The 15723-nt window shown below is 39.2% G+C and overlaps 1 protein-coding gene across 7 annotated transcripts in view; it reads left to right on the top strand.

The window, feature by feature from the left end:
* Positions 1 to 15723, top strand: part of KIF3A (kinesin family member 3A) — a 94103-nt gene that overhangs the window by 40385 nt on the left and 37995 nt on the right. For all 7 annotated transcript variants that reach the window (XM_027547092.1, XM_027547090.1, XM_027547089.1 and 4 more), the window contains one exon: positions 8694 to 8799. In XM_027547092.1, the coding sequence (XP_027402893.1) occupies positions 8694 to 8799 (106 nt within the window). The remainder of the gene's footprint in view (positions 1 to 8693; positions 8800 to 15723) is intronic.

Raw genomic sequence — 15723 nt, 5'->3', positions numbered from 1 at the left:
TGGACTGCAAGGAGATCCAACCAGTCCATTCTGAAGGAGATCAGCCCTGGGATTTCTTTGGAAGGAATGATGCTAAAGCTGAAACTCCAGTACTTTGGCCGCCTCATGCAAAGAGTTGACTCATTGGAAAAGATTCTGATGCTGGGAGGGATTGGGGGCAGGAGGAGAAGGGGACGACAGAGGATGAGATGGCTGGATGGCATCACTGACTTGATGGACGTGAGTCTGAGTGAACTCCGGGAGTTGGTGATGGACAGGGAGGCCTGGAGTGCTGCGATTCATGGGGTCGCAAAGAGTGGGACACGACTGAGCGACTGAACTGAACTGATGTATGTGATCAATCTAGAAAATGTTGCATGTATACTTGAGAAGAATGTATATTCTGCTGCTTTTGGATGAAATACTCTATAAAAATCAGTTGTCTATCTGTTCCAATGTCATTTAAGGCCTTTTTTTCCTTATTGATTTTCTGTCTGGATGATCTGTCCATTGTTAAAAGTGGGGTGTTTAAGTCTTCCACAATTACTGTGTTACTGTTAGTGTCTCCTGGTCTTAGCATCTGCCTTATATATTGAGTTACTTCTGTGTTGGATGCATATATATTTACAATTATTATATATTCTTCTTGGATTGATCCCTCAATGATCATGTTAGTGTCCTTTGTTTCTTGTAACAGTCTTTAATTCTGTTTTGTCTGATATGAGTATTGCTACTCCAGCTTTCTTTTGATCTCCATTTGCATGGAATACCTTTTTCCACCTCATCACTTTTAGTCTGTATGTGTCTCTAGATCTCAAATGGATCTGTTGTAGACAGCATATATATAGGTCTTGTTTTTGTGTACATTCAGCCAGTCTGTGTGTTTTGGTTGGAGCATTTAATCCATTTACATTTAAAGTAATTATTGGTATGTATGTTCACTGTGTTGGATTTTTTTTTTTTTTGGTCTTTTTGCTCCCCTTCTTTTATTCTCTTTTTTTTGTGATTTGATGGTTAATTTTAGTGTTGTGTTTGGAATCCTTTTTCATTTTTGTGTGTGTATCTATTGTAGATTTCTGATTTGCTGTTACCGTGAGGTTTTGATATAGTAGTTTGTATGTAAAGAAGATTGATTTAAGTTGCTGATCCTTTCCAGTACCCTGCTTTTGTGCTGTCCTCTTCTTAGGATTATGATATCATATTTGTGTGTGGGTATTTCCTACCTTTACTGTGTGTTTGCCTTTACTGATGAGTGCTTCCATTTGTAATTTTCTTTTTTCTATTTGTGTCCTTTTCCACCTGGGGATTTTCCTTCAGCATTTGTTGCACAGCTAGTCTCCCAGTGCTGAATTCTCTTAGGTTTTGCTTGTCTAGTAAGCTTTTGATTTCTCCATCAAATCTGAATGAGAGTCTTGCTGGGTAGAGTATTCTTGGTTGTAGGTTCTTCCCTTTCATCTCTTTAAATATGTTTTGCCACTCCCTTCTGGCCTGCAGAGTCTCTGATGAAAAATCAGCTGATGATCTTACAGAGTCCCTTGTATGTTAATTGTTGCTTGTTTCTTGTTGCTTTTAATATTTTCTCTTTGTCTTCATTACTTGTCAATTTGATTACTATTTTGTTTTGGCATGTTCCTTCTTCAGTTTACCCTGCATGGGGCTTTCTGTACTTCTTGGACTTGGGTGACTGTTTCCTTTCCCCTGTTAGGGGAATTTTCAGCTGTTCTCTCTTCAAATATTTTTTCAGGTCCTTCTAAGACCCCTGATGCAAATGGCAGTGTGTTTAATGTTGTCCCAGAGGTGCCTGATACTGTTATCATTTCTTTTTTTTTCTGTTTTCTGTTCCACGGCAGTGATTTCCAGTATTCTGTTTTCCAGCTTACTTACCTGTTTTTCTGCCTCATTTACTCTGCTACTGATTCCTTCTTTTGTGTTTTTTATTTCAGGTGTTGTGTTGTTCATCTCTGTTTTTTAGATCTTGTAGCTTTTTTAAACATTTCCTGTATCTTTTTGGTCTGTGCCTCTATTATTTTTTGAGATGTTGGATCATCTTTACTCTCATTACTCGGAATTCTTTTTCAGTTAGAGTACCTATACTCCATTTCACTTAGTTGTTTTTCTCTAGTTTTATCTTGTTCCTTTGTCTGGGACATACTCTCCTGCCATCTCATTTTGTCTGCCTTTATGTCATTGCTGTTTCCATTCCACCATCTGCAGGGTTATAGTTATTATTGCTTCTGCTATCTGCCCACTGGTGGGTGAGGCTGATCTAAGAGGCTTATGCAGACTTCTTGGTGGGAGGAACTGTTTCTTGCCCACTGGAGGGTAGAGCTGGACCATGTATCTCTGGTGGACAGTGCTGTGTCAAAGGGTGTGTTTAACATGCAGCTGTAGGCTTGGTAAGATTTTATGCAGCCTGTCTGCTGATGGGTGAGGCTGTGTTACTGCCCTGTTGGTCATTTGGCCTGAGGTGTTCCAGTACAGGAACCTACTGGCTGTTGGGTGGGGTGGGGGGTCTTGTGAGAAAATGATGGCCTCCAGGAGGGCTCACATCAATAAGTACTTCCCAGAACTATTGCTGATAGTGTCTTTTCCACACAGTAATCCATAGCTGCCCCTGACTCCCTAGGAGGCTCTCCAAGACCAGCAGGTAGGTCTGGCCTAGGCTTCTATAAGGTCACTGCTTTTCCCCCTGGATACTGTTCTGCATGAGACCTTGTGTGTGCCCTCCAAGAGTAGAGTTTGTTTCCCTTAGTCCTGTGCTCTGTGGGCTTCTCCTCCCAATGCCAGACCCCCAGGATGGGATGGGAAGCCTGATATGGGGCTCAAAACTTTCACTCTTGTGGGAGGACCTCTATGATGTAATTATTTCCCAGTTTGTGTGTTGCCCACCTGCTGCATATGGGATTTGATTTTATTGTGATTGCACCCCTTCTGTGTCTTGTGGCTTCTCCTTTGTCTTTGAATACAGGATATCTGTTTGGGTAAGTTTCAATGTTTTTTTTTTGTTGGTGGTGGTAATTCACCAGTTAGTTGTGACTTTGGTGTTTTCTTGATACGGTGTGAGCTCACATCCTTCTGCTCCACCATCTTGTCTCAGGGTCCTGCTTTATTTCAGAATCATATTCAGTTTTTTCATTTTTCATATATAATTTATCTGTGCTTAATAATTGTATATAGAATTAATAACTTGTTATTGGAAATGACCTTAGACTTTGCAGACTGATGCCAGTTTGAAGAATGTTTCCCATCTGCAGTAACATAAGCATAGAAAGTGAAAGTACATGATTAAAAACTTTCACTGCAGTTAGACGTTTTCATGACATCCAAGGGCATGATTTTTTTTCCAGAGATACCACTTTTCCACATTAGACATATACACATTATTTTTTAACATAGATTTTCTAAGCGTTGATATAGACCAATAATGTTCAAACAAAGGTTTAAAGCATTTTAACACTTGAATCAAACCAGACCTTATGTGGAAGCCCAGTCTATAAAATACATGAAAGTAAAGTTCTCTTTAGAATTTGTCTGGACCTGAAAAACCCCAGACTCACACTGTGGCCCCTCATTGCCAGCACTAGGCCATCTAGTGCTTGTCAGAGCACAGTCTGAAACCTACTGCTTTATAGAGACCAACACATTTATTTACTGCAACTAAAATTAGGAATAACATATATCCCATGACAGAGAAAAGGCAGTTTTTGTAATGTATAAATATATCTTATAATACAGCCCCCAAACTCTAATTAGATTTAAAATCAACACCTAGAATTCAGAGTATTTGCTTTTGTGACTTTGTCTCTGATATTGTTTTTTAAACTTTTGTCGTCTTTGTCTGTGAGGTCTTACTACCTGTGGAAATGGCTTGCCCCACTGGCAGCCCCTCTAACTCAGTTTCACTTTATTCTGTTGATTTTTGGAGGTGACTTCTAGTCCATGCAAAATGAGTTTTATATTTCTATGTATATTTTACAGGTAGTATTAAAATACTTTGTGTATTTTAGATACACATATCCTAAATACAACCTTCAAGTTGGGTCAAAGTTCTCATAAAGTTACTCACAGAAAGATAATATTTTTATATAGATACCATCAGATCAGATCAGTCGCTCAGTCGTGTCCGACTCTTTGCGACCCCATGAATCGCAGCACGCCAGGCCTCCCTGTCTATCACCAACTCCCAGAGTTCACTGAGACTCACGTCCATTGAGTCAGTGATGCCATCCAGCCATCTCATCCTCTGTCGTCCCCTTCTCCTCCTGCCCCCAATCCCCCCCAGCATCAGAGTCCTTTCCAATGAGTCAGCTCTTTGCATGAGGTGGCCAAAGTACTGGAGTTTCAGCTTTAGCATCATTCCTTCCAAAGAAATCCCAGGGCTGATCTCCTTCAGAATGGACCAGTTGGATCTCCTTGCAGTCCAAGGGACTCTCAAGAGTCTTCTCCAACACCACACTTCAAAAGCATCAATTCTTCGGCGCTCAGCCTTCTTCACAGCCCAACTCTCACATCCATACATGACCACAGGAAAAACCATAGCCTTGACTAGACGGACCTTTGTTGGCAAGGTAATGTCTCTGCTTTTGAATATGCTATCTAGGTTGGTCATAACTTTCCTTCCAAAGAGTAAGCATCTTTTAATTTCCTGGCTGCAATCACCATCTGCAGTGATTTTGGAGCCCAGAAAAATAAAGTCTGACACTGTTTCCACTGTTTCCCCATCTATTTCCCATGAAGTGATGGGACTGGATGCCATGATCTTCGTTTTCTGAATGTTGAGCTTTAAGCCAACTTTTTCACTCTCCTCTTTCACTTTCATCAAGAGGCTTTTTAGTTCCTCTTCACTTTTGGCCATAAGGGTGGTGTCATCTGCATATCTGAGGTTATTGATATTTCTCCCGGCAATCTTGATTCCAGCTTGTGCTTCTTCCAGCCCAGCATTTCTCATGATGTACTCTGCATATAAGTTAAATAAGCAGGGTGACAATATACAGCCTTGACGTACTGCTTTTCCTATTTGGAACCAGTCTGTTGTTCCATGTCCAGTTCTAACTGTTGCTTCCTGACCTGCATACAGATTTCTCAAGAGGCAGGTCAGGTGGCCTGGTATTCCCATCTCTTTCAGAATTTTCCACAGTTGATTGTGATCCACACAGTCAAAGGCTTTGGCATAGTCAATAAAGCAGAAGTAGATGTTTTTCTGGAACTCTCTTGCTTTTTCCATGATCCAGCGGATGTTGGCAATTTTATCTCTGGTTCCTCTGCCTTTTCTAAAAGCAGCTTGAACATCAGGAAGTTCACGGTTCATATATTGCTGAAGCCTGGCTTGGAGAATTATGAGCATTACTTTACTAGCGTGTGAGATGAGTGCAACTGTGCGGTAGTTTGAGCATTCTTTGGCATTGCCTTTCTTTGGGATTGGAATGAAAACTGACCTCTTCCAGTCCTGTGGCCACTGGTGAGTTTTCCAAATTTGCTGGCATATTGAGTGCAGCACTTTCACAGCATCATCTTTCAGGATTTGGAATAGCTCAACTGGAATTCCATCACCTCCACTAGCTTTGTTCGTAGTGATGCTTTCTAAGGCCCACTTGACTTCACATGCCAGTATGTCTGGCTCTAGGTCAGTGATCACACCATCGTGATTATCTGGGTCGTGAAGCTCTTTTTTTGTACAGTTCTTCTGTGTATTCTTGCCATCTCTTAATATCTTCTGCTTCTGTTAGGTCCATACCATTTCTATCCTTTATTGAGCCCATCTTTGCATGATATGTTCCTTTGGTATCTTGGATTTTCATGAAGAGATCCCTAGTCTTTCCCATTCTGTTGTTTTCCTCTATTTCTTTGCATTGATCACTGAGGAAGGCTTTCTTATCTCTTCTTGCTATTCTTTGGAACTCTGCATTCAGATGCTTATATCTTTCCTTTTTTCCTTTGCTTTTTGCTTCTCTTCTTTTCACAGTTATTTGTAAGGCCTCCCCAGACAGCCATTTTGCTTTTTTGCATTTCTTTTCCATGGGGATGGTCTTGATCCCTGTCTCCTGTACAATGTCACGAACCTCATTCCATAGTTCATCAGGCACTCTATCAGATCTAGGCCCTTAAATCTATTTCTCACTTCCACTGTATAATCATAAGGGATTTGATTTAGGTCATACCTGAATGGTCTAGTGGTTTTCCCTACTTTCTTTAATTTAAGTCTGAATTTGGCAATAAGGAGTTCATGGTCTGAGCCACAGTCAGCTCCTGGTCTTGTTTTTGCTGACTGTATAGGGCTTCTCCATCTTTGGCTGCAAAGAATACAATCAGTCTGATTTCCATGTTGACCATCTGGTGATGTCCATGTGTAGAGTCTTCTCTTGTGTTGTTGGAAGAGGGTGTTTGTTATGACCAGTGCATTTTCTTGGCAAAACTCTATTAGTCTTTGCCCTGCTTCATTTCGTATTCCAAGGCCAAATTTGCCTGTTACTCCAGGTGTTTCTAGGAGAAGGCAATGGCACCCCACTCCAGTATTCTTGCCTGGAAAATCCCATGGTCGGAGGAGCCTGGTGGGCTGCAGTCCATGGGATTGCTAGGAGTTGGGCACAACTGAGTGACTTCACTTTCACTTTTCACTTTCATGCCTTGGAGAAGGAAATGGCAACCCACTTCAGTGTTCTTGCCTGGAGAATCCCGGGGACAGAGGAGCCTAGTGGGCTGCCGTCTATGGGGTTGCACAGAGTCGGACACGACTGAAGCGACTTAGCAGCAGCAGCAGTCAGGTGTTTCTTGACTTCTGCTTTTCCATTCCAGCCCCCTATAATGAAAAGGACATCTTTTTGGGGTGTTAGTTCTAAAAGGTCTTGTAGGTCTTCATAAAACCGTTCAACTTCAGCTTCTTCAGCGTTACTGGTTGGGGCATAGACTTGGATTACTGTGATATTGAATGGTTTGCCTTGGAAACGAACAGAGATCATTCTGTCATTTTTGAGACTGCATCCAAGTACTGCATTTCGGACTCTTGTTGACCATGATGGCCACTCCATTTCTTCTGAGGAATTCCTGCCCGCAGTAGTAGATATAATGATCATCTGAGTTAATTTCACCCATTCCAGTCCATTTGAGTTTGCTGATTCCATAGATCTGATTATTTCACTTACCTGTGTGAAATACTCTAGTGGTTTCAAATTGCTCTTAAGATAAAGACCAATAATTAGAGAAGTGCAAATCAAAACTACAGTGAGGTATCACCTCACAGCAGTCAGACTGGCCATCATTAAAAAGTTTGTAAATGCTGGAGATGGTGGGCAGAAAAGGGAGTCCTCCTGCACTGTTGGTGGGCATGTAAATTGGTGCAGCCACTATGAAAAACAGTGTGTAGATTCCTCAGAAAACTAGAGTTGCCAAGTGACCCAGCAATTCCATTCCTGTGTATATATTCAGTCAGAACTCTAATTTGAAAATATACATGCTCCCTTACCTCTTCTGAACAGTCCCTCAGAGCCATCTGAGAGACTGTCTCTTGGGCTTAAATATTTAGTATGTCCACTGAATAAAGACACAGTTCTTAACTTTAGGTTGTGCATATTTTTAAGTGGACACTCATTTCTTGGTGAAGCAGAAAGGATGTGGATAGACGGTCCAAGTCAGAATATAAACAGCAGCACTATTTATAGTAGCCAACACATGGAAACAACCTAAATGTTCATCGACAGATAAATGGACAAAGAAAATGTGGTATATATATATGCAATGGAATACTACTCAGTCGTGAAAAGGAATGAAATACTGCCATTTGCAGCAGCATGGATGAACCTAGAGACTATCATACTTTAAGTGAAGCAAGTCAGACAAATACTACAATGTTGGTTTTTTTGTGAAATCTAAAATATAGCTAAAAATTAACTTATTTGTGAAACAGAAACAGACTCACAGACATAGAAAACAGACTTGTGGCTGCCAAGGTTGGGGGAGTGCAGGAGGGATGGATTAGGGGTTTGGGATTAGCAGGTGCAAACTATTATATATAGAATAAAAAGCAACAAGGTCCTACCATATGGTACAATATCCTGTAATAACCATAATGGAAAAGAATATGAACAAGAATGTGTATGTGTGTATATGTATGTAATCTGAGTCACCCTGCTGTATACCAGAAGCTAGCACAACAGTGTAAATCAACTATAGTTAGTTCAATAAAATCAGATTTGTCCAATAACTATGCTTAGTCTTATTTTTGCTTACCTCTTTAGCCAGATATCCCACCTGTTTCCCCTGTGCTGCCCACTCTTTACTTGGCTTTTGTTTGTTTAGTTGGTTTTCATTTTTTAAGTTACCTAGTTTTTCTTATTTCAGGCTTCTTGCACATACTCTTTTCTCCTATTCTAACACACAGATTGAACCTGCTGTTTCTTCAGATCTTAGCTTAAACATCATCTTGGGGAAACTTACCCTGTCCCTGTTTCACTAGCTTAAGTCTCTCCATAATGTATTCTCCTGTAGTTTCCTGTATTTTTTTTTTCATGGCATTAGCACAGTTAAAATAATTTTTGTGTGTAATTATTTATTTGTATGTTCTCCCTGCAGATTTTTGCTTCCACCGTGTAGAAACTCTGCCTCGTTCATCACCCTGTCCTCACTATCTAGCAGCGTCTGACATGTAGTAGATATTCGGTAAATACCTGAGGAAGAACTATGGATATATGTGTAAAATCTGTATTTTTATTTTTTTTTAGGTGAAAGAAAGACCCGATGTGGGAGTTTATATCAAGGATTTATCAGCTTATGTGGTCAATAATGCTGATGATATGGATAGAATTATGACACTGGGCCACAAGAATCGTAAGTGTAGTGCTTAATTGTGATTAAACAGTTACATGTCGTGTAGTCTGGTTTAGAAGCAAAGTTGCTATGACACTTTGCACCATAAAGAGTGGATTTTTCAGTTTCTTGTTAACCATTTCTCTTTGATTATTTACTGTGTGGAAAGGATACACGAATGAAAGATATCACAGATTGCTTTCTATGTTGTCCAAAATTTTGTTGCTTATTGATAATGCTGTATCTGAGACACTCATATCACTGTCTCTTGTTAGCTGTAATATTATTGGTAACATTTATTGAGTTCTTACCATGTGGCAAGTACTTGTGCAAATGCTTTGTAAGAATGGTCTCTTTTAATCCTCAGGATGGACTTTATTAAGGTATTAAATTCCTATATTATGGCTGAGAAAACTGACATTTAAAGTAAATTATCTAAGGTCATATACTGTTTAATAAGTGTCAGAATGAGTATGTGAATCTACACTGTTAGTTAGCAGTAACCACTCAGCCACAAAAAGGAACCAATGTGAATTAGTTGAACTGAGGTGGATGAACCTAGAGCCTGTTACACAGAGTAAAGTAAGTCAGAAAGAGAAAAACAAATATTGTATATTAACACACACATATAGAATCTAGAAAAATGGTACTGATGAACCTATTTGCAGGGCAGCAGTAGAGACACAGATGTAGAGAACAGTCTTGTAGGCCACAACAGGGGAAGGAGAGGGTGGGATGTATTGTGAAAGCAGCATTGACATATGTATACTGCTGCTGCTGCTAAGTCGCTTCAGTCATGTCCGACTCTGTGCCGACCCCATAGATGGCAGCCCACCAGGCTTCCCCGTCCCTGGGATTCTCCAGGCAAGAACAGTGGAGTGGGTTGCCATTTCCTTCTCCAATGCATGCAAGTGAAAAGTGAAAGTGAAGTCACTCAGTCGTGTCCGACTCTAGCAACCCCATGGACTGCAGCCCACCAGGCTCCTCTGTCCATGGGATTCTCCAGGCAAAAGTACTGGAGTGGGGTGCCATATGTATAGTACCATGTGTCAAATAGCTAGCTAGTGGGAAGCTGCTGCATAACACAGGGAGCCCAGCCTGGCGCCCTGTGACACCCAAGAGGGGTGGATTGGCTGGGGGAGGTTGGGAGGGAGGCTCAAGAGGGAGGTGATATATATATGGGCTTCCCTTGTGGCTGGTAAAGAATCTGCCTGCAGTGTGGGAGACCTGGGTTTGATTCATGGGTTGGAAAGATCCCCTGGAGAAGGGTACGGATACTCACTCAAGTATTCTGGCCTGGAGCATTCTGTGGACTGTGTAGTCCATGGGGTTGCAAAGAGTCAGACATGACTGAGCAACTTGCACTTCACACTTCAATTCACACACACACACACACACACACACACACACACACACACATACATATAGTCATGACTGATTCATGTTGTTGTAAGGCAAAAACCAACACAACACTGTAAAGTAAGTATCTTCCAATTAAAAAATTAAAAATATATATTCAGCTTAAAGAAAACTCCAGCACTATAATGTCTTCCTTTTATTGCTAAGAAGGCAAACAAAGTGGCATTCTTTTTAGTAATTTTCAGGTTTTTTATAAAGAATGAAAAACTTCTGCAATATTGCTGATCTCCCTCTCCCTTGCCTCCCTGTCCCAGTACTAATGATGTTGCTAACAGCAATTAGAAGTTTGAGGTAAAAGATAAGAACATAGAAAGTAAACTTTTTTTTTTAACATGAAACTTTGTATTTTGTATTGGGGTGTAGCCCGTTAACAGTGTTGAGGTAGTTTCAGGTGAACAGCAAAGGTACTCCGCCGTAGATACACATGTATCCATTCTTCCTCAAACCCTCCTCCCATCTAGACTGGCACATAACATTGAGCAGAGTCCCATGTGCTGTACAATAGGCCCTTGTTGGTTATCCATTTTAAATATAGCAGTATGTACATTACCTTCCTAAAGTCCCTAAGTCCCTCACCTCCTCCCCCGCAACCATAAGTTCCTTTTCTAAGTCTGTTTTGTAAGTAAGTTCATTTGTATCATTTCTTTTTAGATTCCACATATAAGGGATGTCATATGATATTTCTCCTCTGACTTACTTCACTCAGTATGACACTCTCAAGGTCTACCCATGTTGCTGCAAATATCATTATTTCATTCTTTTTAATGGCTGAATAATACTCCATTGTATGTATGTACCGCACCTTTATTCGTTTCTCTGTTGATGGACATTTAGGTTGCTTCCGTGTCTTGGCTATTTGCATACAGTGCTGCAGTGAACATTGTGGTGTGTGTATCCTTTTGGATTATATTTTTCTCTGGGTATATGCCCAGGAGTGGGATTACAGGATCACATAGTAACCATTTTTAGTCTTTTAGGGAACCTTCATACTGTTCTCCATAGTGGCTGTATCAATTTACATTCCCACCAACAGTGCAGGAGGGTTCCCTTCTCTCCACACCCTCTTTAGCATTTGTTGGTGAATTTTTTGATGATAACCATTCTGACTGGTGTGAGGTGATATCTCATTGTAGTTTTGACTTGTATTTCTCTAATAACTAGCTACACTGAACATTTTTTCATGTGCCTATTGGCCATCTGTATGTCCTCTTTGGAGAAATCTCTATTCAGGTCTTCTGCCCATTTTTTGAGTGGGTTGTTTGTTTTGATGCTATTAAGCATCATAAACTGTTTGTAAATTTTAGAGACTAATCCCTTATAGGTCACATCATTTGCAAATATTTTCTCCCAATCTGTGGGTTGTCTTTTCATTTCGTTTATTGTTTCCTTTGCTGTGCAAAAGCTTTTGAGTTTAAGTAGATCCCATTTGTTTATTTTTGCTTTTATTTCCATTATTCTGGGAGATGGATCAAAGAAAATGTTGCTGTGATTTATGTCTGAGGGTGTTCTGCCTATGTTTTCTTCTAGGAGTTTTATGGTATCCCTTCTCACATTTAGATCTTTAATCCATTTTGAGCTTATTTTTGTGTATGGAATTAAGGAATGATGTAATTTCATTTTTTGACATGTGGCTGTCCAGTTTTCTCAGCACCATTTGTTGAAGAGACAGACTTCAAACATTGTGTGGTCTTGCCTCCTTTGTCATAGATTAATTGACCATAGGTTCATGGGCTTATTTCTGGGTTTTCTGTCCTGTTCCATTGATCTGTATTTCTGTTTTTGTGCCAGTACCATACTGTTATAATGATTGTGGCTTTGTAGTATAGTCTGTGGTCAGGGAGCCTGATTCTTCCAGCTCTGTTTTCCTATTTCAAGATTGCTTGGCTATTTGGGGTCTTTTGTATCTCCATACAAATTTTGAGATTTTGTTGTTGTTGTTATTCTAGTTCTGTGAAAAATGTCATTGGTAATTTGATAGGGATTGCATAGTCATTTTGACAATATTGATTCTTCCAGTCCTTGAACGTGGTTTATCTTTCCATCTGTTTATGTCTTCTTTGATTTCTTTCATCAACATCTTATAGTTTTCGGAGTACACATCTTTTGTCTCCTTAGGTATTTTATTCCTTAGGTTTATTCCTAGGTATTTTATTCTTTTTGATACAGAGGTAAATGGAATTGCTTTTTGAATTTCTCTTTCTGATCTTTCGTTGTTAGTGTATAGAAATGCAACAGATTTCTGTGTATTAATTTTGTAACCTGCAACTTTACCACATTCATTAATGAGTTCTAGTAGTTTTCTGGCAGCATCGTTAGGATCTTCTACTTACAGTATCATATCATCTGCAAACAGCGACGGTTTAACTTATTCTTTTCCAATTTGGATTCCCTTTATTTCTTTTTCTTCTCTGATTGCTGTAGCTAGGACTTCCAAAACTATGTTGAATAAAAGTGGTGGGAGTGGACATCCTTGTTTTGTTCCTAATATTAGAGGGAATGCTTTCAGCTTTTCACCATTGAGTATGATGCAAGCTGTAGGCTTGTCGTATATGGTCTTTTTTAATGTTGAGGTATATATCCTCTGTGCCCACTTTCTGGAGAGTTTTTATCATAAAAATGTGCTGAATTTTGTCAAAAGCTTTTTCTGCATCTGTTGAGATGGTCATGTGGTTTTTATTCTTCAGTTTGTTGAGGTGGTATATTACAGTGATGGGTTTGTGGATGTTGAAAAATCCTTGCATCCCTGTGATGAATCCCACTTGATCATGGTGTATGATCTTTTTAATGTATTGTTGGATATAAATTGCTAGTATTTTGTTGAGGATTTTTAGATCTGTGTTCATCAGTGGTATTGGCCTATGATTTTCTTTTTTTGTAGTATCTTTTTCTGGTTTTGATATCAGGGTGATGGTGGCCTCATAAAATGAGTTTGGAAGTTTTCCTTCCTATGCAACTTTTTGGAACAGTTTCAGAAGGATAGGTATTAACTCTTCTCTAAATGTTTGATAAAATTTGTTTGTGAAGCCATCGGGTCTTGGGCTTTTGTTTATTGGGAGATTTTTAATCACAGTTTCAGTGCTTGGGATTGATCTGTTCATATTTTCTGTTTCTTCCTGGTTCAGGAAGACTGTACCTTTCTAGGAATTTGTCCATTTCTTCCAGGTTGTCCATTTTTTTGGCATACAGTTGTTCATAGTAGTCTCTTAAAATCCTTGGTATTTCTGTGGAGTCAGTTATAACTTCTTTTCCATTTCTAATTTTACTGATTTGAGTCCTCTCCCTTTTTTTTCTTGATGAATCTGGCTAAAAGTTTATCCATTTTGTTTATCTTTTCAAAGAATCAGCTTTTAGTTTCATTGATCTTTATGATGGTTTTCTTTGTCTCTATTTCTTCTCTGATCTTTATGATTTCCTTCCTTCTACTAACTTTAGGTTTTGTTCATTCTTCTTTCTCTAGTTGTTTTAGGTGTAAAGTTTGGTTGTTTATTTGAGATTTTCTTGTTTCTTGAGGTAGGATTGTATTGCTGTCAACTTCCCTCTTAGAACCGCTTTTGCTGCATCCCATTATTTTTTGGACCGTTGTGCTTTCATTTTCGTTTGTCTCTAAGTATTTTTTTTTCTTCTTTGATTTTTTTCAGTGATCCAGTGGTTATTTAGTAGAATATTATTTAGCTAAACACACATGTTTGTGTTTCTTAGAGTCTTTTCCTTGTAGTTTATTTCTAATCTTGCAGCATTGTGATCAGAAAAGATGCTTGATATGATTTTGGTTTTCTTAAATTTACTGAAGCTCGCCTTGTGGCCCCGCATGTGGTCAGTCCTGGAGAATGTTCTGTGTGTGCTTGAGAAGAATGCATAGTCTGCTGCTTTTGGATGGAATATTCTATAAATATCGATTAAATCCAACTTGTCTATAGTGTCATTTAAGGCCTGTGTTTCCTTACTGATTTTCTGTCTGGATGATCTGTCCATTGATAGAAGTGGAGATTAAAGTACCCCACTGTTGTTATGGTACTGTCTATTTCTTCCTTTATGTTTGTTAGTATTTGCCTTACATAGAAGTGCTCCTGTGTTGGGTCCATATATATTTATCATTGTTATATCTTCTTGGATTGAACCCTTGATCATTATGTAGTGTCCTTTGTCTCTTATAACCATCTTTGTTTTAAAGTTTATTTTCTCTGATATGAGTGTTGCTGCTCAGATTTCTTATGATTGACGTTTGCATGAAATACTTTCTCCCATCCTCTTACTTTCAATCTGTAAGTATCCATAGGTGACATAGGAGACAGCATATAGACAACATATGTATAGGTCTTATTTTTGTATCCACCAAGCCAGCCAGTCTATGTTGGTGCATTTAATCCATTTACATTTAAGGTAATTATCGATATGTGTGATCCTATTACCATTTTGTTAATTGTTTTAGGTTTATTTTGTAGATCTTTTCCTTCTCTTGTGTTCCTGCCTAGAGAAGTTCCCTTAACATTTGCTGCACAGCTGGTCTCATGGTGCTGAATTCTCTTAGGTTTTGCTTGTCTGGTAAGCTTTTGATTTCTCCATCTAATCTGAATGAGAGTCTTGCTGGGTACAGTATTCTTCATTGAAGGTTCTTCTCTTTTATTACTTGGAATATATTGTGCCATTCCTTTCTGGCTTGTAGAGTTTCTGTTGAGAAATTAGCTGATAACATTATGGGATTTCCTTTGTATGTTGTCTTTTTTCCCTTATTGGTTTTGTCTTTAATTTTTGTCTGTCTGATTACTATGTGCCTTGGTGTGTTCCTCCTTGGGTTTGTCCAGATTCCCTTTGTATCCTGGACTTGGTTGACTATTTCCTTTCCCATGTTAGGGAAGTTTACAGTTGGTATCTCTTCAGATATTTTCTCAGGTCCTTTCTCTCTCTCTTCTTCTAGCATCCCTACAGTGTGAAAATTGGTGCATTTAATGTTGTCCTGGGGTCTCTTAGGTCTCATTTCTTTTCATTCTTTTTTCTATATTCTGTTTTGCAGCAGTGATTTCCACCATTTTGTCTTGAGTCACTTATCCATTCTTCTGCCTTAGTTATTCTGCTGTTGATTCCTTATAGTGTATTGTTCATCTCTGTTTGTTTGTTCTTTAGTTCTTCTAGGTCTTTGGTAAACATTTCTCGCATCTTCTCCATTCTTTTTCTGAGATCCTGGATTGTTGTCGCTGTCATTATTCTGAGTTCTTTTTCTAGAGGGTTATCTATCTCCATTTCATTGTTTTTCTGGGGATTTATCTTGTTCCTTTATCTGGGACATAATCCTATTTCTTTTCATTCTGGTTAGCTTTCTGTGATTATGATATTAGTTCTGGAGAACACAGGATTATAGTTACTGCTTTTTCTGTCTGCCTTCTGGTGGATGAGGATAAGGGGCTTGTGCAAGCTTCTGGATGGTAGGGATTGGTTTTGGGGAACAGTGGGTCTTGCTCTGGTTGGCAGGGCCATACTCAGTAAAACTAATCCAGTTGTCTGCTGATGAAGGGGCTGCACTCCCTCCCT

The sequence above is a fragment of the Bos indicus x Bos taurus genome, chromosome 7 (assembly GCF_003369695.1).
Source record: "Bos indicus x Bos taurus breed Angus x Brahman F1 hybrid chromosome 7, Bos_hybrid_MaternalHap_v2.0, whole genome shotgun sequence".
Lineage (NCBI taxonomy): Eukaryota > Metazoa > Chordata > Mammalia > Artiodactyla > Bovidae > Bos > Bos indicus x Bos taurus.
Note: the sequence above shows the minus strand (reverse complement) of the source record. Positions and strands in the feature narration are given on the sequence as shown.